The sequence below is a fragment of the Myxocyprinus asiaticus genome, chromosome 21, assembly GCF_019703515.2.
Source record: "Myxocyprinus asiaticus isolate MX2 ecotype Aquarium Trade chromosome 21, UBuf_Myxa_2, whole genome shotgun sequence".
Taxonomy (NCBI): Eukaryota; Metazoa; Chordata; class Actinopteri; order Cypriniformes; family Catostomidae; genus Myxocyprinus; species Myxocyprinus asiaticus.
The window spans coordinates 5,727,228-5,752,289 of NC_059364.1; the positions used below are offsets into that span (position 1 = coordinate 5,727,228).

Below are 25,062 nucleotides of genomic sequence, written 5' to 3' on the forward strand. Positions count from 1 at the left end.
CTGATGTATTTTCATCATCATAGTTCTGAACATCACACTAAATATATTTGCATTTTCATATTCAATGGTTTTCTCATCTACCTGCATTGCTCTGCGAATTTCATCAGCAGGACTTAAAGCGATCACTCCGAGGCCAATGTCTGCCGCCTTGAACTCCAACATGGCCGTGGTGATGCTTGATGTACCCCTCGATGGTCCATTTGTAAAGAACACAGCAATCATCCTCATGAGCCTACCCTCTCGTACCCGTTTGAAGACGTTCCGTGCCACAAATCTCATGGCTTGTCCAATGTCCCTGGTCTTTGTGGTTCTCTCCAGAGGAATCATATTCACGGCTTCCAGCAGGGGCTTCTTCTGATGGTAGTCTGAGAAGCGGATGAGGTACTTGGACTCACTGCTGTAGGAGATCACAGACACCCGAGCTCCCCAAGGACAGTTTGTCTCAGCAATAGAAATGTTCTCCAATAGAGAAAGAACAGCAGAACGCATCCGCTCGAACACCTGAGAAGTTACGCCAGCAGACATGTCCAGGGCTACCACCAGCTCTGTGGGGTAAACTGGACACTGGGCACTGCTACCTAAAAGTATTGAGGAATGAGCAAAATAATTAAAGGAATAGTTCACCCAAAAGAAGATGTGAAGAATCTGCATGCAGCTGTTTTCCATACAATAACTTCATGATTTTTTGTCCTCCTTTTTGGAGCTTGACAGCTATTGTCACTATGAACTATTGTTGTATAATTATTCTATTAAGTTCCACTGAAAAACAGCATATGGATTTTTAATGACATGAGGGTGAGTAAATGATGACAGAATTATCATTTTAGGTGAACTCTGGACAGCAGAGTAGTTTGTAATGAATAAATGTGTTATTTAAAAAATAATAATATAATTATATAACAATGATAAAAAAAATATTTTTGTATGAATGAGGCATAGAAATATAGTTACAGTATGAGGCCTGTATCATACCTGCACAGCAAGCTGTTGAGACATAAAATAAAAGATACCATTCAGATACATTAAAAGATTTTAGGACATGTAAAAGTGAAATAAAACACAGTAGTAAGATAAACTCAGTGATTAAAAATGACTAACTGTTGCATTAATAAAGTGTGTAACTTTTGGTGTTAAAATACTTTCTCCTGTCCCAGCTTAATACACAAAGACAACTAAAACTAAAATATTAATCCATTAAATTTGTTGAAAATTGTAAACACTGTGTCTCTGAGGTGCTGTAAAAATGTTCTCTGTTTGTTATGTCTTCCAGCACAACAAAACAACACTGACTCAACCAATGGTGTGAGTTGGGGGCGGGACTATCTGTTTGTTCAATCAACAACAGACGGGGGACGTATTCGGAAAGTCATTTTGAAAACATTGTTTATTCCTTTAGTAGCGCAAGTGGTGCCAAAATTATTCAAGCTTTAAGAGTTTTTAAACTCACCACAGTTTTTTCGGATGTACTGGATCAGTTCACATTCCTTAATGTCCATAGGCATAAAAAAAAAAAAAAAAAAAAAAAATAGTTAAACTTTAAGAACCAAGGAGCAATTCAATACTGTATGATTAATTCTAAGTAATTAAAGTAATGTGAACCTACAGCTATTGGACTGGTTCCAGGAGGTCCTTTATTGCCCTAAAAAAATGAGGTAAATTTAAAACTCTAAAGATGAATAGTGGTAACTTAGTGGCAAAGAAAATATTGCAATATTAACAGTATGAATAGTGGACAGTGTGGTCTGTTGATTTAAAATGCATGAACAGAATGACTGACCCTGTGTCCATCCATCCCTCTTTCTCCTGGGACACCTGGATTACCTGGACCACCAGTATTCCCCTGATCACATCAGTACACAACACATGAATATACTGCATACATACACTTTCTGTAATATATATATATATATATATATATATATATATATATATATATATATATATATATATATATATATATATATTATAAGTAAACTCATAGAATTAAAATGTATGGTAATAACATGGTAATAAAAAGGGTAATAAATGAGCAAAAAAAGTAAATGAAATGAAACATACTGGTCTTCCTTGATAACCTTTATATCCTTTACTTCCACTTGAACCTTTGGCACCATCATCACCCTAAAGTTATTATTAATATCACTCTTAATAATTATTTAATATTTATTATTATTATTATTATTTTATAAACAATAAGTGATCAAATGCAACAGATATTTAACTATATTTAACACACCTGTAAACCAGGAAAGCCAATGTATCCAGGATTTCCCTAAAAACAAATTTATTTTTCTTTTAACTGAATAGCCATAAAAATACAAGGAGTTAAAATAGAAAACAAGTGAAATAGAAATATTAAAAGCATAAATTTTAAACCAAAAAAATAGGAGTTTCACAGATGCAACTTCTCGTAGAATTAACAAAGAAAAAATTATTTAAAATTTTGAAATCTGATTTTCCAGTGAATAAATTATAGGTACCTTGTATCCTTTGTAACCAACAGGGCCAAATCCATCTCTTCCATCTTGTCCCTGTTTAAAGGCATAAATTGGATTGAAAAGCTACACACAGATGCTCTACAGTGATATAGGGGGTATGTTAACAGTTCTGATTATCTTATTAAAATAATTATCAATAAAAAATGTATTGTAAACTAGCAATTAGAAAATAAAAAAATCAGGACCTTGACAACTTTAATTCAGCTATGGAATAGAAGTAGAATAATTAACATGAGATACAAATGACTAGTAACTCAAATTACATAATTACATCCTGTACTGTAGCATGAAACCTAGTGCAGCTCCGAGGTTATGTACTACTAATGCTATTAAAAATGGCAAAAACAGCATGTAAAGGATTTTTTAATTTTTTTTATCCATCAGTAAGTTCAAAGTGATTTGATAAACTACAGTAAACTGTACAATAAAACTTGTGGTTGTTTTTGATTTTTAATGTGCAAACTGACCGGTGGCCCTTTGATTCCCTCTGGCCCCAGCTCTCCTTTGATTCCGATGTCACCTGGTAGACCCTAAACATGTGTAAGAGTGTGAAAGGAATAGTTATCCAAAAATGAAAATTCTCTCATCATTTACTCACCCTTATGCCATCCCAGATGTGTACATGTATGACTTTCTTTCTTCTGCTGAACACAAACAAAGATTTTTAGAAGAATATCTCAGCTCTGTAGGTCCATACAGTGCAAGTGAATGGTGACCAAAACTTTGAAGCTCCAAAAAAGCACACAAAGGCATCATAAAAGTAATCCATACAACTCCAGTGGTTTAATCAATGTCTTCTGATGCGATCCAATCGATTTTGGGTGAGAACAGACCAAAATATAACCCTTTTTTTCACAATAAATCATGACATAAGTAGTCTCCTTGGCCATCGTGATTTCAAGCTCAACTACACTTCCTAGTGCCATCTAGCGCTCTGTGCATGCGTTAAGCACTAGGAAGTGTAATTAAGCACCAATTGGATCACTTCAAAAGATATGGATTAAACCACTGTAGCCTTATCGATTACTTTTATGCTGCCTTTTGTGCTTTTTGGAGCTTCAAAGTTTTGGCCACCATTCACTTGCATTGTATATTATTGCTGAGCTGAGACATTCTTCTTAAAATCTTTCTGTTCTGCAGAAGAAGAAAAAAGTAATACACATCTGGAATGGCATGAGGGTGAGTAAATGATGAGAGAATTTTTATTTTTGGGTGAACTATCCCTTTAATGCATTTTAATGACTTTGTTAGAGTTTTGGTATTCAAATATTTTCAAATTCAGAGTCAGATTCATTGTTGCTGGTTGCAAGTTGTGTACACTCCCTAATTTCTTTATTAAATCTTATTCTTAATTTGATCTTTTTATATTAAAGGAATTCATGTGTGTTTGTAATATCCATGAGGATTTCAAAAAAGCATGAATGCATCAGTCTTTCACACCCTTGGTCCTCTGGGTCCTGAACTGCCTTTTGACCCTTTAACCCCAGACTGGCCAAATGGACCCTATGAAAACACAAATTACATTAACAAATTACACATACAGTAAATTTCTCGAACTATTATTTGTTTTTGTTTTTTTCTTTGCATTCTATATCCATTTCTAACTTTAAGGTTAATCAATGAAAATGCAACAAGTTTAGACAATATACATTAAAATTAGGATAAGAAGTCATGCAAGAGTGACACACCTGAATTCCAGGTACACCTGGACCACCTTTTTCTCCTTTGGGCCCGTTTCGGCCAGCTGCTCCCTTAACACGCAAAATACATAAAAAAATGTATAGAATGTTATAGCAATACCTAAAGAATCACACACTAATATATGAGAGGAAATCTGTTATTGTGTGTTTATTTTGAAAAAAGAATGAATGTTTCCAGTTCTCACCACTTGTCCAGGGTAACCAGGAGTGCCTGGCTGTCCAGCATCTCCTTTACTATCTGAATCACCACCCTATACATACATGTACACACACACACACATATTGTATACATTAACCACACATCACCATCAGAAGAACAGAATGGAATTCAATAGAATGAACAGAGTCTGTTAGAATGGAATAGAATAGAATAGGTTTAAATAGAATAGATTAGGTTACAGTAGGTTAGAACTGAATAGAGTATATTAGAACAGAATAGGTTAGAAGATAGTCAGAATAGGTTAGAGTCAGTTAGAATAGAGTAGATTAGAATAGGTCAGAACAGAATAGAGTAGATTAGAATAGGTCAGAACAGAATAGAGTAGATTAGAATAGGTCAAAACAGAATAGAGTAGATTACAGTAGGTTAAAATAAAAAGGATTAGAATAGAATAGGTTAAAAAAACAATAGAGTAGGTTAGAAAAGAATAAGTTAAAGTTGAATAAAGTAGTTTAGAGTTTCTTAAATCGAATTGAGTTTACAAGAATAGATTAAAATAGAACAGAGTTAATTAGAACAGAGTACATTCTAATAGAATAGGTTAAAATATAATAGAGTAAATTTGAGTAGGTTAGAGTAGATTAGAGCAGAATAAGAAAGAATAGAGTATGCTGGAATAGAATAGAGTCAGTCAGAACAGAGCAGATTAGAATAGAAAAGGTTAAAATAGAATGGAGTAGGTTAGAATTTTATAGAGTCCGTTAGAACAGTGTAGATTAGAATAGAATATAAAATAAGAGATTATGTTATAGAATAGGTTAGAATAAAGTAGAGTAGGTTAGAGTAGTTACAATAGAATAAAGTTAGAATAGAAAAAAAAGAGAATAAGTTATAGAATATAGTAGTTTTGAATAGAACAGATCAGATTAAAATAGAGTAGGTCAGATTAGTCTAGAATATAACAAAGTTTAAATAAAATAGAGTAGGTTACAATACAATAGAATAAATTAGTACAAAGTAGATTAGAATAGAATAGATTCAATAGGTTAGAGTTTGTTAAATAGAATATAGTTTATTAAAATAGGTTAACAAGAAAAGATGAAGTTAATATAGAATAGAGTTAGTTAGAAAAGAGTAGATTAGAATAGAATATAAAATAAGAGAATAGGTTATAGAATAGAGAAGGTTAGAATAGAATAGGTTAGAGTAGTTTGAATAGAATATAAAGTAAGAGAATAGGTTATAGAAAATAATTGTTCACAATAGAATAGAGTAGGTTAGATTATGTTAAAATAGAATAAAGTTCAAATAGAATAGAGTAGGTTAGAATATAATATAGTAGGCTAGAGCGGGTTAGAATAGAATAGAGTCAGTTAGAAGATTAAAATAGAAGAGAGAAGGTTCGAGTAGATTAGAGTGAAATAGAATAGAATAGAATAGAAACTTTTATGTGGTACATTACCGGGAGTCCTGGTGGGCCTTTTCTTCCAGGAGCACCCTACAAAACAACACTGAGAAATTATTTGAAGGATAAAATTTCTATACACATAAAGCTGTAATTAAAAAATGAAATAAAAATCCTCCCTCTGCACGTTTGCCAGAAAAAACTGCAGAGTGAAACAACACAATCTTATAATGGAATGTGGTGTTGTGTAGCAGTGTGATCATCAAAAAAATGGCACCAGAAATGAGCTGCACTTCATTTCAAAGTGAGAAGCTAAAAGTACAAGTGTATCACTTACAGGATCACCGGCATCTCCAGGTTTTCCCTGGGGTCCAACAGGCCCCTCGTCACCCTGGCAACACAACACAATCATAACCCAATGATGCCGCATTTACATTTTCAACCAGTTCTGATTATTTACCAATATCTGCCACAGATTGGATCCTGGTGCATGCTTGTAAACAGCTTAAAACTTTAGAGATCATGTTTTGATTTTTGTTTTCATCTTAAAAATGAGGTTCCACATTTAATACATATCTTTCATCTGGACTACTTTTGTGGTTCCTCATGGTGTTGTTGTGCCCTTATAGGAGCTTAACAGATATGTTCACTGTGAAATGTCCTTGTATGGAAAAGAGTGTGAATATTCTTCAAATAGTCTCCTTTTGTGTCATATTAATAATGACAGGGGCTTTTTGGGGGGGTGGGGGGGGGGGGGGAACTAATCCTTTAAATAAACAAAGGAAATATCTGAGCATTAGGTCTTGCGGTGTAAATGTTGCCCCTTTCAAGAAATGGTGGAATAACAGATGTGAACTGAACTAAATAAATAACATGAATGCGATATAAATCCTAGCTTACTCAAGTTTGTACCACTCCATTACAAAAAAAATAAAAAAATACAATGTTGCATGAGAGGACTTTTCAGTAATGTGTTCTCATAATCATATACGAAGAATACAGCTCTACAATATCAGTCTTCTCTTCTCACACAGAAACATTCTGACGTTTTAATACAAACAAATCATGGTAACATTTTCCAGAAGGAATGAAGAAGGCCCCTCACCGGGAGTCCAGCATATCCCCTCTCACCCTTTGGACCCGGAATTCTGTTGTCTATTCCTGGTGACCCCTGTCACGTACACAGAGACACACACAGATCAAGAGTCAGAAATGAAGTCAGGTTGTTTGAAAGTTAGAAAACAACTTCTATAAGATGGTGTTTCTTCAACTATGGGCACTTTTATGTCCCTGGGGTTGACTTATTACAACTAACATATTTTAATATTTTTCTTAATATGAAGGTCACATTAAAACTCGTGAAATAAAACAACAAAAATGACAGAATTCTCCTGAGATGCATGTATATCCATTGTTGGACATTGGACTGAAAAATAAACTAGTCAGATGTGAAAAGTGTGTTTTATTAGAGTTTATTTGAGTTCAAGGAAATCAAACACACGGGAAAGACTCACAGGATCTCCTCTCACACCGCCGTGTCCCTTAGGTCCGGTATTCCCCTTCAAACCTTTTAAACCCTGAAACATAAAAACTCAAGCTACTGTAGTGAGAAAGCCACTGAATCATGTCTGGGATGCTTTCATGTTGCCTTTCTGATCATATTAATAGTATTAAGTGAGGTGGAAGGGAACAGCTGCATGTGATAAAATAAAACAGATGGATGTGGAGTGTGATGATATGTGTAGTTACAGCGCCACCCAGGTCTCCTTTAGGTCCTGGAAGCCCATGAAGGCCAGCATCACCCTACACAGTGAGTATAGACTTTCAATCATTTCTAGACATTGTAAAAAACTGTTTATGTGCAGTAAGGTTGAGGAAAAGAAACAAAATTAAGTGAAATAAAGATGTAACCTGTTCTCCATCAACACCATCCAGCCCGTCCTCCCCATCTTCTCCCTGTCAGTCAGAGTTCAAAAGGCCAAACACATTTTATTACATGTTTGGGAGAGAAACAATCCCTAAATAGAACAAATCCACATCTAAAAATAACTTCTGCAGCAAAAAGCAGACCAAAAACTCAAATAAAAAAATAATAAATCAAAGAGCAAAATTATATTCTTCACAATTACCGGTATATTTGTCTTGTTTGCCAGTTTAAATTTCTAAACATCATTAAAACAAGATAAATTTACCTGTGAAGCAAAAACAAAATTTTTAATTTGTTTTACACTATTTTATGCCTAAAGAAAATGCAAAAATTGCCAGTTCCAAAGGAGTACACAAAATGCCTCTGCTTTGCAATTGTCTCATTTAATACAGTTTTTACATTAAAAATGATTTTATTAGCATAACAATTTGAGCCAAAATACATTCTTTGTATTTGGTATGTCCACGTTTTGTTTTAATGACAGTTCTCGAGCTGGCATGGACTCCACAAGTTTGTGCAAAACCTGATGATCCATGTTATTCGGCATGATTTCAGAATTTTTCAAAGAGCATCTTGTGTGCTTCAATGGATGAAAGTAAATCTGACCTTTTGTACTAAGGAGTTAACATGGTCAGTGTCACAAATTTACTTTTTTTTTGCATTTGATTATTGACCCAGAAATAATGTGAAATCATAAACATATATTCAAGATAGTTTCTCTGAAAACAAGTCTTTATATATTTTACAATTTTGCTTCTCAGATAATTGTATGTTGTAAGGATGCTTTGAAATATTTAACTAAAAAGGAATAGGATAAAAAAATAAAAAATAAAAATAAAAATATTTATTGTGTAAAATTGTACTTATGGGGAAAGAAAAAAGCTGAACAAACAAAAAAGATTTAATTATAAATCTTATGCCTTCTTTAAGTGCACTTTTTGTCCAAACAATAACCGTTTAAGTGTGTGCAATAATGGGCCGAACAGCCAGAAAACAGCATAACTCACTTTGTTTCCTGTGTAGCCTCGCTGACCCTATTGAACAAAAAATTAAACACAGCTTTTGAACATAATCTAATATGGTTTAACTGCCCTCATATACAGGAACATCATATATATGTACATTGACTTTATATCAATATATCCCAGCATTTCAGATAAGGCTCCACATCCAATAAACCTTAGCCACACTTACAAATGTATGAATGTCATTGCAATAAATAACAAAATATCAAACCAAGTGGCACTTATTTTGAAGATATATAGCATAAGCACACATTTCAAGCCAAACATTTCACAAAAATAGTTTTTTTTTTAGGGTATAAATGATAAAACTGACTTTAGATCTGACTTTAAACATCCTTTAAAATGTACCTTTATGGACAAGGTTTTTGAAAGTCATTGCAGAAATGGCTAAGAAAAGTAATGTATGTATGTCTGTTTGTCCATCTCAGGTGTTTTTAATATATATATATATATATATATATATATATATATATATATATATATATATATATATATATATATAATTTTCTCCCTTTTTCTAACAATTTGGAATGCCCATTTCCCACTACTTAGTAGGTCCTCGTGGTGGCGCGGTTACTCACCTCAATCCGGGTGGCGGAGGCAAGTCTCAGTTGCCTCCGCTTCTGAGACCGTCAGTCCGTGCATCTTATCACGTGGCTCATTGTGCATGACACAGCGGAGACTCACAGCAGGCTCATGCTACTCTCCGCGATCCACGCACAACTTACCATGCGCCCCATTGAGAGCGAGAACCACTAATTGCGACCACGAGGAGGTTAGCACATGTGACTCTACCCTCCCTAGCAACTGGGCAAATTTGATTGCTTAGGAGACCTGACTGGAGTCATTCAGCACACCCTGGATTCGAACTTGCAACTCCAAGTCAGCGTCAATACTCGCTGACCTACACAGGCCCCCATCTCAGGTGTTTTTAAAAGTTCTGATGCCATGGACCCCCAAATATGATTATATGGGGGTCCATCTTTATACATTAATATATATATATATATATATATATATATATATATATATATATATATATATATACGTATGTATATATATTATCAATAGATAGATAGATAGATAGATAGATAGATAGACACAGGTGAGAACAATAGGGAACAGCTGGAAGTGAACAGGGCAGGGGATTATGGGAAGTGTAGTCCAGGGGGAACAGATGACAGGGCAAAACACAAAGCAAACAACAGTGAATCGTGACAATAATTAGAGTAGAATGCAGAACATTGCACTGATAGAAACAGGAGATGCGTCACAGATAATAATTGTACTTAGCTTTACCTTGATTCCTCGGTTTCCAGGGCAACCATTAAGTCCCTGCGTTCCATTCAACCCTGGAGATCCTCGCTCACCCTGATGTAAACAAAACTATTTATCCATGGAATATACAATGTACATCCTCTCTAAAATATCCTGTCCTCTATATCAGCAGTGACACTGCTATGGATGAGGTCATAGGGCAAAATTGTAAATGTGATATAGAACATTAATATCAGCTATACATCTATAATTTTTTATCTGAGCTTCTTTAAAGATGTTACTCTTTGTCTAGATTCCAGCTCTGCACACTCTCGTTTATCATCTCAATCAACTTCATGAGGTGCATCCTGAGATGCTTTTTAAACAGTACTGAAAGAGTTCCCATGCATGCTGAACACTTCTTTCCTACACAGTTCGCTCTAACTCATCCATTTCAAAACATTTTTGTAAAGAAATTCATAGAAAAGAAGCAAAAAAATTTAGTTTGTAAAGAAATTCATACTGTTAGCACAATTTAATGTATATTTTAAACATTTAAGCATAATCCTTCAAAAGGTCAAAAGATTAAAGAAACCAATTCAGTCAGGTGTATCCAAACTTTTGTAAATAATCTTGTGAAATACTCATTATGTGAACTGCCATTGTCATCATGTGAAATGAGCAGCAGAGTGTTAAACATTACTTTCACTCACCACACTCCCCTCATCTCCAGGAAATCCAGGATAGCCTTTCTGACCTGTGGAGCCCTAAACAATAAATACAAAACAGGGATGCTTACACATTCTCAAAAAAAAAAAAAAAAAAAAAATCAATACCTGAATCAATACTGCCTTATTTAACATTTCTAAGTCATAAAAGTTTGCTCTACTTCATCACTCCTTACACTGGTTGTAAAGAGACTGGCTACATACTGTAGACACTGCAAAGTTTTGGAAATTACTCCCAAATTTAAATGCAGAAATTAATTAGGTTGTAGAATGGGCTTGTCACTCTACAAATAATCAAACTCAGTGTGTACAGAAATTAATTATGCATTCAAAAGAGGAGTGACAACTGTATTCTGCTGTGGTGTGTTCTTGGTCTTTGTGTAAAGCCATAACATTTACTTTCAACATTATCAATATTGCAGGTGTCTGACCTTTTGACCCAGGCGTCCAGGGGGTCCTCGTGGTCCAGGAAGACCAGTGCATGAACAAGAAACGTCACAGCATTCTCGCAGAGCCACTGTTTCCTGATGGAACAGAGAGAGGTGCACAATGTGTTAACACATTTTTACCATCCACTATTCCAACAGAGTTACATTGGCATTCAAATTTTACAGATCTTTGATGGAGAGATTTTTTTGATGACATAAAAGGGCTTGCGTCCAATAACACTCTGAGGTTCTTTTGCAGCAAATTCAACTGTGTCTTGGTAGAAGCCAGCCTAATTACGGTAAGCAAATATCCACATGGACAGATTGGGTGACATACCCTCAAAAGTACAAGGGTGTGGGTACTTGTAAAAGTACAACCCAGTTTCAGACCACATTAAATATGGGTCCAATTGCAATGAGAATAAAAGTGGTTTGGGCTGACCACAATGTGTTTTGTGCTGTGAATTATTGGCTGCCAAGTGTATCAAGAATGTAATGTAAAACCAAGAACTTAAATTTAGAGGCATTTAACATTAAATCATTTTGGATATGGGATACTTCATATGCCATTGCCTGAACCTTGACTTAGGATAGACCTCACCGAAATGACCTGCTGGTTGAACTGCGATGCACCTCACTGATCTCTGCCTGCATCACCTTGGTCTAATGATGTACTATACTCTTATAATGGAATACATAGACTATCAATTAATTGCCAACTAAACCCTTCATCAGCCAACTACCAAGGACAATGCATCTAAGTGAACTTCTGCAGTTAATCCAGGATGAACTTCAAAGACATTAGTCATTAATCTTACAGTTCATACTAAATCTTTGTTTAAACACTGACCCTTAACACTTACTTAGTTTAATCATTTTAAACCATGACTTGCACTATACATAAGTAATATTGGCATTATATTCATGATGTTAGTCAGAGGGGAACTGGCCCCCACAGTGAGCCTGGTTTCCCCCAAGGTTATTTTTCTCCATTTTACGGAGTTTTGTGTTCCTTGCCACAGTCGCTTTCAGCTTGCTCACGGGGGTTATGAATACAATTATGATTTAATTATTTATTTGTATACACAATTTGCATTCATATTTAATCAAACTACCCAATGATGACATTATAGATATTACAGTTTCATTTTCTGTTAATGCATGATCATCTGTAAAGCTGCTTTGAAACGATGTGTGTTGTGAAAGGTGCTACACAAATAAAAATGCCTTGACTTGACTTGATATTGTTGGGTGAATACAGTTCATGTTAAGATTAAAGAAATGTAAATGTTTGATTTTTGTACGATAAACAATTTTGGTACAGTATCGGGTCACGACTTGATGTACAATCTGGGTTTGTAGAGAACCACTGTCATACAAATATTATGATTATAAGGCCACGAAACAAACCGTTAAATTAAAATCCATAATGGTAAAAGAACCAAAATATTTAGAGTGAAAATGAAAAAGGTAAAAATTATATTTTTTCCGATTTTGGGGTGATGAGACAAAACTATCATTCTTACAGGACTGAATCGGTTTAGTTTGTGAATAGTCTTTATTTAAAATACAGTCAATAAGAATTCAGTCAAGACTGCTTTGAGAACATCTGTTGTTGAGCAGTTGGTTGATGCTCCTGACTTGAGCAGATTGTGTAAACATAAGACTGGCAAGTACTGTAAACGTACTTGATTTTGAGTAAACAGCGCTTTTAAGCATTTTTTGATACTTACAATCTGTTTCATAAGAGTGTTGCCTATATTCAGCATGTTGATGGACAGTGGCTGTATATAGTCGACACCTCTGCCAAATTCCAGATGTTGAACGTCCATTATTCCCTCCAAAGACACAATCAACAGTGCGCTGACCCCTAGTTTACACATCAGAAATCCCACATAGCTTTAGTACAGAGTGACTATCAGAGAGATGATCAGTCTCTACACTTGACTTGATTCCTACTTCACTTTGATTTAATTTCACTTCACCTTCACTTCAGTTTCCTTTCACTTTACTCTTCTATTTCATTTAACTTTTTAATTTCACTCTACTCTCACTTCACTGTAGTTTCATTTAACTTTGACCACTTCAGATTCCTTTGACAACTACGACATCACTTCACTTTTATTTCAATCTACTTAGACTTCAGTTTCATTTTGCCTGACTTCAACTTTACTTTAAAACTTTATTTCACTTCTAAATCTCTTCAGTTTCATTTCACTTAACTCCGGATTCAGTTTAATTTCACTCTACTCTGACTTCACTTCAGATTAATTTAATTTTACTTTAACTTCAGTTTCATGTCACTTTACTTTGATTCACTTTGGTTTCATTTCACTTTACTTTGACTTCACTACAGTTTCATTAAACTTCAACCACTTCAGTTTCTTTTCACTGTACTTCGACTTCAGTTTAATTTAGCTTTTCACTGAAATCACTTGACTTCACTTTAGTTTAATTTCATTTCACTTTACTCCGACTTCAATTCAGTTCCATTTCACTTCCACTTCACTTGTATCATTTCACTTTACTTTGTCTTCACTTTAGCTTCATTTCACTCTTCTTCAACTTCACTTCCATTTCACTTCCACTTCACTTCAGTTTCATTTAATTTCACTTTACTTCAAATTCAGTTTAATTTCACTTGATTTCAACTACACTTCAGTTTCATTTCATTTTACTTTGTTTTCACTTCAGTTTCATTTCACTTGACTTTGACTTCAATTTAATTTCACTTGACTTCGACTTTACTTCAGTTTAATTTCCCTGTACTATGACTTCACTTCCATTTCACTTAATTAACTTTAATTCAGTTTTATTTCACTTCAACTTCAATTAAGTTTCATTTCACTTTGACTTCAGTTCAGTTTAATTTAACTTTACTACAACTTCACTTAACCTCAAACTGTTAACAGGCCAAAAGACTCACCACTACATTTGGTGAAAATATTCATGAGGGTTATTTAAACAAAACTAATCGGGTAAAATACACAATCAAGTGAGGAAGCAATCCACATTGACAATGAAACAAGAAATCATAAGACATTACTTAAAAACATGAAAAAAGAACAACAAAAAAAAGAAACCACTGACTTTACATACTGTATCCATTCTGGTCTGTTAATGTTTTTGAACAAATCACATAAAATAAGTTATTTATATACATAAGCAATGGCCCATATTTTTAAGGTTTGATTATGAAATTAGAAGCCACTCACCACTTTGCTTAAGCCTATCTGAACTCAAGATTAGACGCTCAATGCGATCATCCAACCCATCAGTGAAGAGAATAAACACCTACACACAAACAGACAATTAACCATCAGATGATTTAGAGCCATCATTCTGTTTGAATGCCTTCCATTCATATTCTGATTGGGTACCTTATGTATTGTTTGTTAGAATCCTGGTTGTCCTAATGACCAAATTTCATAAACTGTAGGTGTCCATTCAAATGTTGAATATTATGTTTGGGAAAAATGTCAAAGCTTAAAAATATATAGTTATATTACATATATGCATAATACACAGTAAACTATATATATAATACATAGTAAAAATACACCACAGTTTTGCTGGTCATTCCTAATCCCTTTAGTTATGGAGCAAAAGCATTCACACCTTCGCCTTGGCATTTGAAGATGCAAACTTTTCCCGGAAGGAATCTAATAGAAACACATTGAAGGCCAGGGGCACCGCAGGTCGCAATGACATCACTTTCCTGAGCACATCCTCGTTGTACTTATCAAAATCAAAATCATCCTGAACACTCCCATCCTGTCCAGAAACTAGCCTGTAGCCAATCCTAGTTTCAATTTTGTCCACACTGACACAGCATAGATTCCCCATCATGGAGATCCGATGAATAGCTGCAGTAACCAATGGTTCCACCTGAGGTCTCAACAGAGGTTGTGCACTTGTTCGACTGGACACGTCAAACCCAATACCTATGTCAATACTGCAATCTATTCAAACAGGGTATGGACAAAATATTAATATACAATATACAGTACATGCATATTATTAGCGAATACTAATAATACATTTTAATTTCATAGAACAGTGATGACAAACAATTGTGTTTTCAGATTAATTGTATGGATATTATTGTGATAATTACTTCTTAAAAGTACAAATACAAACTTCGTACCAGTATACAACAAACATTTGTATCGGTATATATTCATCTGTTTGATTTCAGAAAGCTGTAAAAGAATGGAAAAAGTCTATTTTGTAGCCTCAATAAAATGGATGGTGATGGATGAGGACTAGGAGGAAGTTTTGAGTTTTGAAACTAACAAAAAGATCAAACGATTCAAAAGATCAAGGAAATTTAGATTTTTTTTAATTTACCATTTAAAGTGTGAAATTTTCTTTCCATCTCACTGTTGACTATACATTTGTCATTGCACAATTAAAGCATAATGTATTAGTGTGATGAGGAGCTGGGCGGGGCCAGGCCGTGACTGCGCACGCCTGGCCCCCAATCGGGCTAATCCGCCGAGGAGAGGGATAAATGCAGCCGGATGCGGCAGTTCCTCTCCTTGGCTGATTAGCCCGATTGGGGGCCGGGCGTGCTTAGTCACGGCCTGGCCCCGCCCTGCTCCTCATCACAATTAATAATTAGAATGAAAAAGGAAAAACTTGTTACTTACCTCTTGGATCTATTGATGAGTCAGAGGTGCAGAGAAGGCTTATCACTTTCTTTATCGTTGTCTTTAGTTTAAGGCTTTCGAAAGTCTCTATGAGGAACCGATCAGGAGATCCAGCGATTTCAAGCAGCTCAGATTTCCTTATTTCACTGCCAACCCCAATAACATATATTTCAATATTCTTGGCTCGGAGATCAGCCAGCGCATTCAAGTCCTTCTCATCATTGGCTTCTCCATCTGTAATCAGCAAAAGATTCTGCGCGACTCCCTCAGCTATTCTGGATCCACGTTCAGGTGTAAAGTAATTTTTAATAGATTTCAAAGCTGCCCAAGTATTTGTGCCCTGTTTTCGTTGTGTAAGGTTCAGAATAACTTTGTCCACTTCTGCTAAACTACTGTATGTGTCCAGGTTAAAGTGGTCGATGAAGATATCGCTGAACTGGGCTACACCAACCCGCCATTTGTCTGGAACAATATCAAGCTCATTCACAATGCCGGATATTGTTTTTCTGACAATTTCCCAACTTGGTTTCTTGATGGACTCTGATCCATCTATTAAAAAAACAAGATCTGCCACCTCTTTCTCACAAACTAGAAAGTAAGAAAAAGAAACATCAGACATTAGGGCTTGAAAAACTACATTCCCTGCTGAAAAAACAGCCTAAACCCACCAAAGGTAATTTGCTGGTCTTATAGTCTAAACTGGTCTGCAAGTCAGACCAGCTGGAAGTGCCAAAAAAATAAATTCTATTCACCTGGTTTGGTTAGATTACAGAGCTCTCTCGTGATCGTTTTTTGAAGTCCATTTAGGTCATTGTAGTTATCCACATACAGTACCCTTCCTTTGCTTCCCGCTATCGTCCTTAGCTCGTCTTCCTGGGCTCCTGCTGTACCAATAGCAAATAAGTTGATTTCTGAAGCTGCCAGAGATTCAGGCCATTTTGCAAGACCAGCAGGATCTTCAACCAGACCATCTGTAATCAAAAACAGCACTTGAGGAATGTTCCTTGCCCGTCGCCCGCCATGCACAACGCTAAAGTAAGAGAGTGCATATTGCAGGGCCTGGGCCGTGTTTCTGGATCCCCCTGAACACTTGAGGTTTGAGATAGCCTTTTGAATGGCAGTCTTACTGTAGTACTGGTTTAGGGTGAACTCAGAATGAGGGCTTTTGGAGTAGACGATGGTGCCAAAACGCACCCGTTTTTGCCCGACCTCAGATTTGCTCACCAAATTTATCATTAAGCTTTTCATTTCTTGGAAAGCATCTTTATTGGGTCTACCAGAGGCATCCACAAGAAAGATTACATCCATCAGCTCAGGTCTCTTGCATTCTGGAAAGATAAATAGTCATAATGCGAGGAGTCATTTAGAATACTGTAATTACTTCGACCATAGGAGATCAGCATAAACACATTTTTACAAACATTTATCCCATTATGTAGACAAATATTTCTTGTTCAAATGTTGGAGATATACAGTCATTGTCTATTAGCTGTAAGGCCAGCTATTAGCCTCATATCTTAGAAGCTGAGGCGTAAATACATTTTCTATCCAATAAAATGCTCTCTAGAAAGAGAATCTTAACTCTAAAAATGTGTAAAATTATCTTAATTGTAAAATGCTATTTGTATTCATTTTATGTAAAAGGTAATAAACTTAAACTAAAATGTAAAAAACAAATTTAAAAAAATACTAGCATGATGCTGTTGCAATATGTATGTGGCTTTAAGGCCAATGCGTTGCTTTGTGTGTAGGAGCTACAAAAGAGTGCATTTTTTTCAATGTTACTGTTCCAAAATACACAAAAAATTGATAAGGAACAAGTGTTGTGGATTTACACTCACTGAGAACTTTTTAGGAACACTTTGGTCCTTATAAAGGGCCCAACGTGGTCTTCCGCTGTTGTAGCCCATCTGCCTCAAGGTTCCACGGTTTGTGCATTCTGAGATGCTATTCTGCTCACTACAATTGTACAGAGTGATTATCTGAGTTACCGTAGCCTTTCTGTCAGCTCGAACCAGTCTGGCCATTTTCCGTTGACCTCTCTCATCAACAAGGTGTTTTTGTCCACAGAACTGCTGCTCACTGAATGTTTTTTCTCTTTTTTTTTTGTTGTTTTTTTGGGACCATTCTGAGTAAACTCCAAAGACTGTTGTGTGTGAAAATCCCAGGAGATCAGCAGTCACAGAAATAGGTATTGCACTACTGCCACACGATTGGCTGATTATATAATCGCATTAATAAGTAAATGTACAGGGGTACCTAATTAAGTGCTCAGTAAGTGTAAATATTTTCTAGTGTAGAAGGGCTACAATGTGATGTCCTATAAACATCTCAGATGACAAAACAAATTTTGTTTACTTACCAGTGTTGCAGATCTTGAGAAGGACCTCACTGCCTAATCTATGCAGGGAATCAAAGTTTTCATCAACAAACATCCTTTCATGGGATCCAGCAATGGCAAGCAGTTGAGATCTGTTCGAATACCCCATACCGATGGAGTAAATGTGGATGGAATTCTCTCTCAGAACTTCAGCAGGCAATTCTACCTCATCCTTACTCTCTCCATTTGTAAGAACTATCAAGAATTTGAAAGCTTTGGAGCGTCCTCCCTTGTTCACACTGAAAGACTGCAATACTTCTGTGAGAGCTTTTCCAGTGTATGTTTTCCCATATATCTGTCTGAGATTTCTAATTTCCTGAAGCAATCTCTTTTTATCATCAAATTCATTTAAGGAAAACTCCTCATTTGAATTGATGCTGTACTGAACAACGGCAACACGCTCCTTGTCTGGACCAATTGCGAAATTATCCACCATAAACTCCAACAATTCCTTAGTCTTGTTAAAGTCCTCAGCATTAGTAGTTTCTGAGCCATCGATCAGGAAGACAACATCCGCCAAAAGACCATCACAAGCTAAAAATAAGCAGAAATTATTTATGTGGTTATAAAGTGAACACTCCTTGTGTGAGAAACAATGGGTTAGCATTTGTTCAAGGCATAGATATCCATGTTAGAAAATGAAAGTCCAATTCTGTGAAGTAATTAACAGCATATCACACTAATGATATGTGGAAGTCTCTTGGGGGAATTCACCAAGATTGAATTGTGCCTGGCCACCTGCCGATAGCATTGTTTATTTGCATGTACTCTCTGTGTTGTTTTGCACCTAATTCAGTAAAGTAATTATAGAATTAGACAAAAAGCACTGACTTTTGTGAATAAGGAACATTCTATAACAAGCCAAATTGACATAGAAAGGAGGCATGATTGCTCTGAAAGGAATGACAAAATAATACATTTAAATGTCTTGCACAATGTTAAACCAGCGCATATACGGTATAGTGGTGCCTGGTAAAATTGGATTATGGGTGGTTTGTGAATAAGATGCAGGTTTTGACACTACAATACAGCATGCAAAAGTGCTGCAAAAGTTTAGTGAACCTATCATTTTAAATGTGCTGTAAGCAATTTTTTCATGGAAAGGTATGCACATTTTTTTACTACTCCCTGAAAGATATTAATGAAATAATTGTCCTGAGATATCTCACCGGTCTCTGTGACAGCTCTATACTCTGTAAACAGAAAACAAAAATGTGTCGCTTTCTGCCTGTCAATCATTTTGCACGTATTGTTGTTGCAGCAAATTATTGAGGAATAATGCCATTTTTATGCCATTTTGCTGATAACAGTTGTCAGTTGAGGTCGCTATTTTACTGCTGTTGTTTTTGACAACCGTTTCTGCTTGTGACAGCAGAAATAAAGCTCATTAGTTATCTTTGAAGTGTGGCGTTTTGGGAAAAGTGGCGTGGCTAATCCAACGGCTCAGCTTCTGGAAATTCTAGAATGGCTAAAGTTGCTTACAGCACCTTTAACTTCAGTTGTCTAACAAAAGTAAAACTACTTTTTCTAGAAGGAACCCTAATTAAGCTTTGGTTTGGAACCTGATTTCGGCCATGAATTCAGTAAAATATTTCTCACCTTCAAAGGAACATATTTCTTGAAGGATTTCTCCCTTGATGTGCTTCAAGGAATCATAGTTTTTGACAAAATAAGTTCTTTTTTTGCTCCCCGATATCAATTCCAGCTCTGGCATAGATGCATATTTCACACCAATAGCATAAATAGTGACATTCTGTTTCCTCAACTCTTCAGCAGGGATATCAACTGAAGTGCTTCCAGCTTCTGACTTGCCATCTGTGATTACAATCAGCAGCTCACGGACTTTCTCCCCACGTGTGTTTGCAGCTACTTTGAACAATGGGATCATTTCGTACAACCCTCGATCGGTCCTTGTGCCACCACCATACATAATCAGGTCCGCCACAGCCTTTTTAACATCATCTTTTGTGCTATAAGTGTTTAACTGGAAAACTACAGTTGCCTGGCTTGCAAACTTCACCACACCAATGCGCACATTGTTCGGCCCAATCTCAAACACTTCAAGGAACTCTGAAATGAACTTCTTCATATCATCAAAGTCACTATAGGATATACTTCCAGATTCATCAAGCAGAAAGTAGATGTCAGCTTCTTCCGTTAGCTTGCATCCTACAAGAGAGAAAACGTTTAAAATGAAGAAAATTGGTTTAGTATTGAGATACGACATTGGTTTTTTGAAATGCACTTTAACAGGATGAGATTTCAAGTGTTTACAGGGCCAGTATTTCAAAACCAGTGCTAAGTAATCCACGATAGATTGCAAATTACATCTCTAAAAATTGTTATCAGATTACACTACTCATTATGTCATCAAAAGAGTATTCACATTGCTAATTACTTTACATTTAACCCTTGTGCTGTGTTTGTTTTGTACTAACACATTCTGTTACAAACGTGACCAGCCCACTAAGATTGTTTATAAATCTCTCATATTTCATATATTATCACAAGATATTTTATTAGATCTTTTATCAACTTCTTTTTTAGTAATTATGACAGGTTTTGTACTTCTTTTTTGAACATATTTAAATATATATATATATATATATATAAACATATTGATAGAAGGATTCATTGAACTAAGCTCATACGAATGCTCATAGCATTCACACATAGCACAAAAGCCATAGTGGGGGCACTCCCTGCAGAAAACATATTTAATAATTACATAATAAATTAATAACCCCTTGCTTGATCTGAATGGGTGTCATTTTACAGCTAAGAATCTGGCCTTTACAATGCATGTAGCTGATTCTACCAATTCTTAAATAGTGCTTTTTATTTGCTGACAAATCATTGGTAAATTTATCACAATAATAATATTCAGAGTTGGAAAAACCATAAAAAATATGAGATAGCCATGTGTTATATATCGTTGGAAAGGTCTCAATTTGTAGAATGCAATGAGCTAATTTGTTTCACTCAGAGGCCAAACTGCAATGAGTATTAGTATTAGAAATTCCCACAGAATTGTTGAACACAACTTAAGGGTTAAGTTACTTTCTAAAAACCCTTTTCACAGAGTTTTTGTTTTTCAGCTCAGTGAATTTAAAATAATGTCTAATTTCCTCCTTGCTCATTGTCGCCTTCAGCTGTCACGGAAACGCAAACATGCATATATAAATAATATTGTTTTAGAAACAGTGGCGTAACTTGGATCTTACGGGCCCCAGTGCAAAGAACCTGTTGGGCCCCCTCATTGGGGTACTTTTTCATTGCCTGTCAGGCCCACAGTCGTTTTTATGTTTCTTTTTGGTCTACCTTCATGGGCCCCCTCTCACTCCGAGCCCTATGGCAGCTGCCCACCCTGCCCTCCCTGTAGTTATGCCCCTGTTTAGAAATGTAAACCCAACTGTAATGTCATTGAAAGTCAGTAGCTATGTTTGTTACACTACTTTTTTTATTTAATTACTAAAATTGTAATTAAATTACAGTAACTACCTTCTTTGTAATCATGTAACATCCAGAACACTGTTCAAAAGATCCTAACTTTAGGGTGAGAAAAACATTTTACAAACCTTGTTGAACTGCACCGAATCCGCTTCTAAGTATAGGGCTGTATGCAATATCATTGCACAGTCTTTTGGTTAAAATCTTTGCAAATGAATTGAGTTTATCAAAGCGTTCCACATTGAACACAAATTTCTTGTGTGGGTAGGATGCAATCTCTTTCAAATCATTCAATTTGGTGTCTTTTATACCAAACGCGTATACAGTGACGCCAGATCGCCGCAATGCTGCTGCCGCACTGGCTGCATCGTCTGTGGACTTTCCATCAGTGATAACAACAGCTATCTGCTGAACATGTTCATCTCTTCTGCTGCCTCTCGCTTTGGTGAAAACCTGCTCTTTGGCAAACCTGAGAGCAGCTCCGGTGTGTGTTGTACCACGTCCATATGACATACTCCTAATGTAGCGCAGGATATCGGTCTTTTCATTGAAGGTGTTCAAGTAAACATCAGCTCGAGGGATGTCGCTGTAGAGAATAACAGCTACCTTTATTTTTCCCTTGCCCATGTCAAGACCTCTGATGGTGTTCTCGAGGAAGTTGCGCACAAGTTGGAAGTTTTTGGATCTGATACTGCTGGACTGATCAACGATGAACACAATATCAGCCACCGCGTCCAACATGCACTCTGTTAAAAAGACATAAGCACCTTTGTAAGTTTTTGTCTTTCATGCCAATAATAGACAATCATGTTTATTGCCTTGTTTTGTCAGATGGTCTCAGAAGATGTCTATACAAAACCAGGGTCTTTAAAGCTGGAGTGTGTAATTTCTGCACTTCTAGCATCACCAATTGCAAAAAAAAAATGAGGAGGGAATTCGCTAAGAATAAGTTGCGCCTGGTAAAAGCACTGGATAATTGTGCGTGTTGTAGGCACTGGTTTAGCACACGATTCGCTAAAGTAGGCAGATCAACAGCGCAAACATGCCCTCTAAATCACTGATTAATGCAATTTGCATGCACAATTCTTAGCGCTTTATATTGGAGGATGCAGCAGACCACTGTGATCTGACACACTCTGCCGGGACTGTGTAGAGCATCACCTCACAACTGTCTCCAAAGTTTGACCTACGAATAGCTTACTTATATAAGTAAGAGTAGTCTCTGCATATTAAGCTGAGATACAATAAATGATTTTTACCTTAAAAAAAAAATCACACTTCAGCTTTAAGGCTGTTTTCACTCTTTGCTTGAGTGCTTCATCTAAACCAGAGATTGATTCCACTCTCCACCCCCTGCCTCTGCAGATCTCTTTTCATGATTCATTATTTGGCACCAAACTGCAGTATGTTTGCATTATCAGTGTGAGTACTAACAGCTCTTTAGCACTAGGTAACGATTCAGGAGAAGGCAAAGTTTTGGAAAGCTACTTTCACACCAACAAAATAAACCAAACTCAGATGTCAAATGAACTCAAGGCTGCACCAAATGATCTAGTGTTGTAGTGTAAATATTTTATGTACATAATAATAGTCAGAATGCTGCTCTTGATTATTTTGTCAAGCCGAATTAATTTACCATTTGACTAAACAAAAAGAACAAATTGCTCTAAGGACTTACTGTATAAATTCTTGAAAAATATCTAGATTATGCACTTACCTGCTGTGACTGTAAGGTCTTCCGTTGCTTCAATGGCAGCCTTGATTTTCTGTTGCACTTGCACCATGTTACCTACTAACTGGTAGCTGTGTGGTTGACTAGAGATGTAATCCATCTCATCTGCTTCAGCTTTTCCCAAGGCAACCGCAAAGACTGTCACTGCATCATTTTTGATTGTACGGGCTGCTTGGACGACACCATCTGCAGATGCTCCTGCTGCGATGACTAACAGGAACTGCTTAAAGCCTTCAGAGATACGGCTTCCCGCATTAGTGTTGAAGAAATGAGTGTGAGCATGTTCAATTGCATTGCCAATTCTACGCTGCCCTGTAGGCCTGAACTGGAGGGTGCGAATGGAAGTCAGAATCTCAGTCTTGGTCTTATTGGTATTGAAGAGGAATTCCTCCTTGACATTTTCGCTGAACTGAGCCAGGCCAACACGAATAGCATTATTTCCCACCTTCAGCTGGTTGACCAATTTTAAGAGAAAATTCTTTATCGTTTGTGCCTCTGATCTAGATGCTGAACTATCAACCAGTATGAAGAGATCAGCAAATTTGGGAACAAAAGCTGAAGAGAAAGGAAACAAGATTTATTTCATCTAATCAAAATGAATTAAATTATTTGACCGTTTCTATGCTACAGTGGATTCGAGTTTGGCATAGGATCAAAGTATGATAATATTAGGGCTGTCAATCAATTACAATTTTTAATCGAATTAATTACATGATGTGCCTGTTAATTAATTGAATCAATATTATTTAACATTATATAAATATTTATGCTGAAAGGCCCTAAAATAAAGGCTATTTAGAATATAATTATAAATATTATAAATATTATAATTCAAATACATTACATCATATGCATATATTACAAGTAGGTATACAGTGGCATGCAAAAGTTTGGGCACCCCTGGTCAAAATTTCTGATGCTGTGAATAGTTAAGTGAGCAGAAGATGAACTGATCTCCAAAAGGCATAAAGTTACAGATGAAACATTCTTTTCAACATTTTAAGCAATATTAGTGTATTATTTTTATTTTGTACAATTTTAGAGTGAAAAAAAGGAAAGGAGCACCATGCAAAAGTTTGGGCACCCCAAGAGATTTGAGCTCTCAGATAACTTTTACCAAGGTCTCAGACCTTAATTAGCTTGTTAGGGCTATGGCTTGTTCACAATCATTGTTTGGAAAGGCCAAGTGATGTAAATTTCAAAGCTTTATACATACTCTGACTCCTCAAATCTTGTCCCAACAATCAGCATCCATGGGCTCCTCTAAGCAGCTGACTAGCACTCTGAAAATTAAAATAATTGATGCCCACAAAGCAGGAGAAGGCTATAAGAAGATAGCAAAGCGTTTTCAGGTAACCGTTTCCTCAGTTTGTAATGTAATTAAGAAATGGCAGTTAACAGGAATGGTGGAGCTCAAGTTGAGGTCTGGATGACCAAGAAAACTTTCAGAGAGAACTCCTCGTAGGATTGCTAGAAAGGCAAATCAAAACCGCTGTTTGATTACAAAAGACCTGCAGACTGATGAAGTTAAAATATAACTTTTTGGCCGCAATTAGCAAAGGTATGTTTGGAGAAAAAAGGGTGAAGAATATCATGAAAAGAACACCTTTCCAACTGTTAAGCACGGGGGTGGATCGATCATGCTTTGGGCTTGTGTTGATGCCAGTGGCACAGGGGAACATTTCACTGGTAGAGGAAAGAATGGATTAAATTAAATACC

General features: G+C 36.0%; 1 protein-coding gene across 1 annotated transcript in view; it reads right to left on the bottom strand.

The window, feature by feature from the left end:
• Positions 1 to 25,062, bottom strand: part of LOC127411684 (collagen alpha-6(VI) chain) — a 45,480-nt gene that overhangs the window by 13,996 nt on the left and 6,422 nt on the right. Inside the window, exons 5-35 of the mRNA XM_051647394.1 lie at positions 23,328 to 23,897; positions 21,739 to 22,356; positions 19,760 to 20,329; positions 18,143 to 18,694; positions 16,533 to 17,108; positions 15,781 to 16,368; positions 14,747 to 15,090; positions 14,344 to 14,422; positions 12,862 to 12,998; positions 11,132 to 11,224; positions 10,686 to 10,739; positions 10,015 to 10,086; positions 8,698 to 8,724; positions 7,675 to 7,719; positions 7,513 to 7,566; positions 7,278 to 7,340; positions 6,869 to 6,934; positions 6,101 to 6,154; positions 5,821 to 5,856; positions 4,384 to 4,449; positions 4,187 to 4,249; positions 3,939 to 4,001; positions 2,966 to 3,028; positions 2,481 to 2,531; positions 2,237 to 2,272; positions 2,059 to 2,121; positions 1,778 to 1,840; positions 1,604 to 1,639; positions 1,448 to 1,484; positions 973 to 984; positions 82 to 578 (exon numbers count right to left, since the gene is read on the bottom strand). Coding sequence (XP_051503354.1) covers positions 82 to 578; positions 973 to 984; positions 1,448 to 1,484; positions 1,604 to 1,639; positions 1,778 to 1,840; positions 2,059 to 2,121; positions 2,237 to 2,272; positions 2,481 to 2,531; positions 2,966 to 3,028; positions 3,939 to 4,001; positions 4,187 to 4,249; positions 4,384 to 4,449; positions 5,821 to 5,856; positions 6,101 to 6,154; positions 6,869 to 6,934; positions 7,278 to 7,340; positions 7,513 to 7,566; positions 7,675 to 7,719; positions 8,698 to 8,724; positions 10,015 to 10,086; positions 10,686 to 10,739; positions 11,132 to 11,224; positions 12,862 to 12,998; positions 14,344 to 14,422; positions 14,747 to 15,090; positions 15,781 to 16,368; positions 16,533 to 17,108; positions 18,143 to 18,694; positions 19,760 to 20,329; positions 21,739 to 22,356; positions 23,328 to 23,897 — 5,648 coding nt within the window. The remainder of the gene's footprint in view (positions 1 to 81; positions 579 to 972; positions 985 to 1,447; positions 1,485 to 1,603; positions 1,640 to 1,777; positions 1,841 to 2,058; positions 2,122 to 2,236; positions 2,273 to 2,480; positions 2,532 to 2,965; positions 3,029 to 3,938; positions 4,002 to 4,186; positions 4,250 to 4,383; positions 4,450 to 5,820; positions 5,857 to 6,100; positions 6,155 to 6,868; positions 6,935 to 7,277; positions 7,341 to 7,512; positions 7,567 to 7,674; positions 7,720 to 8,697; positions 8,725 to 10,014; positions 10,087 to 10,685; positions 10,740 to 11,131; positions 11,225 to 12,861; positions 12,999 to 14,343; positions 14,423 to 14,746; positions 15,091 to 15,780; positions 16,369 to 16,532; positions 17,109 to 18,142; positions 18,695 to 19,759; positions 20,330 to 21,738; positions 22,357 to 23,327; positions 23,898 to 25,062) is intronic.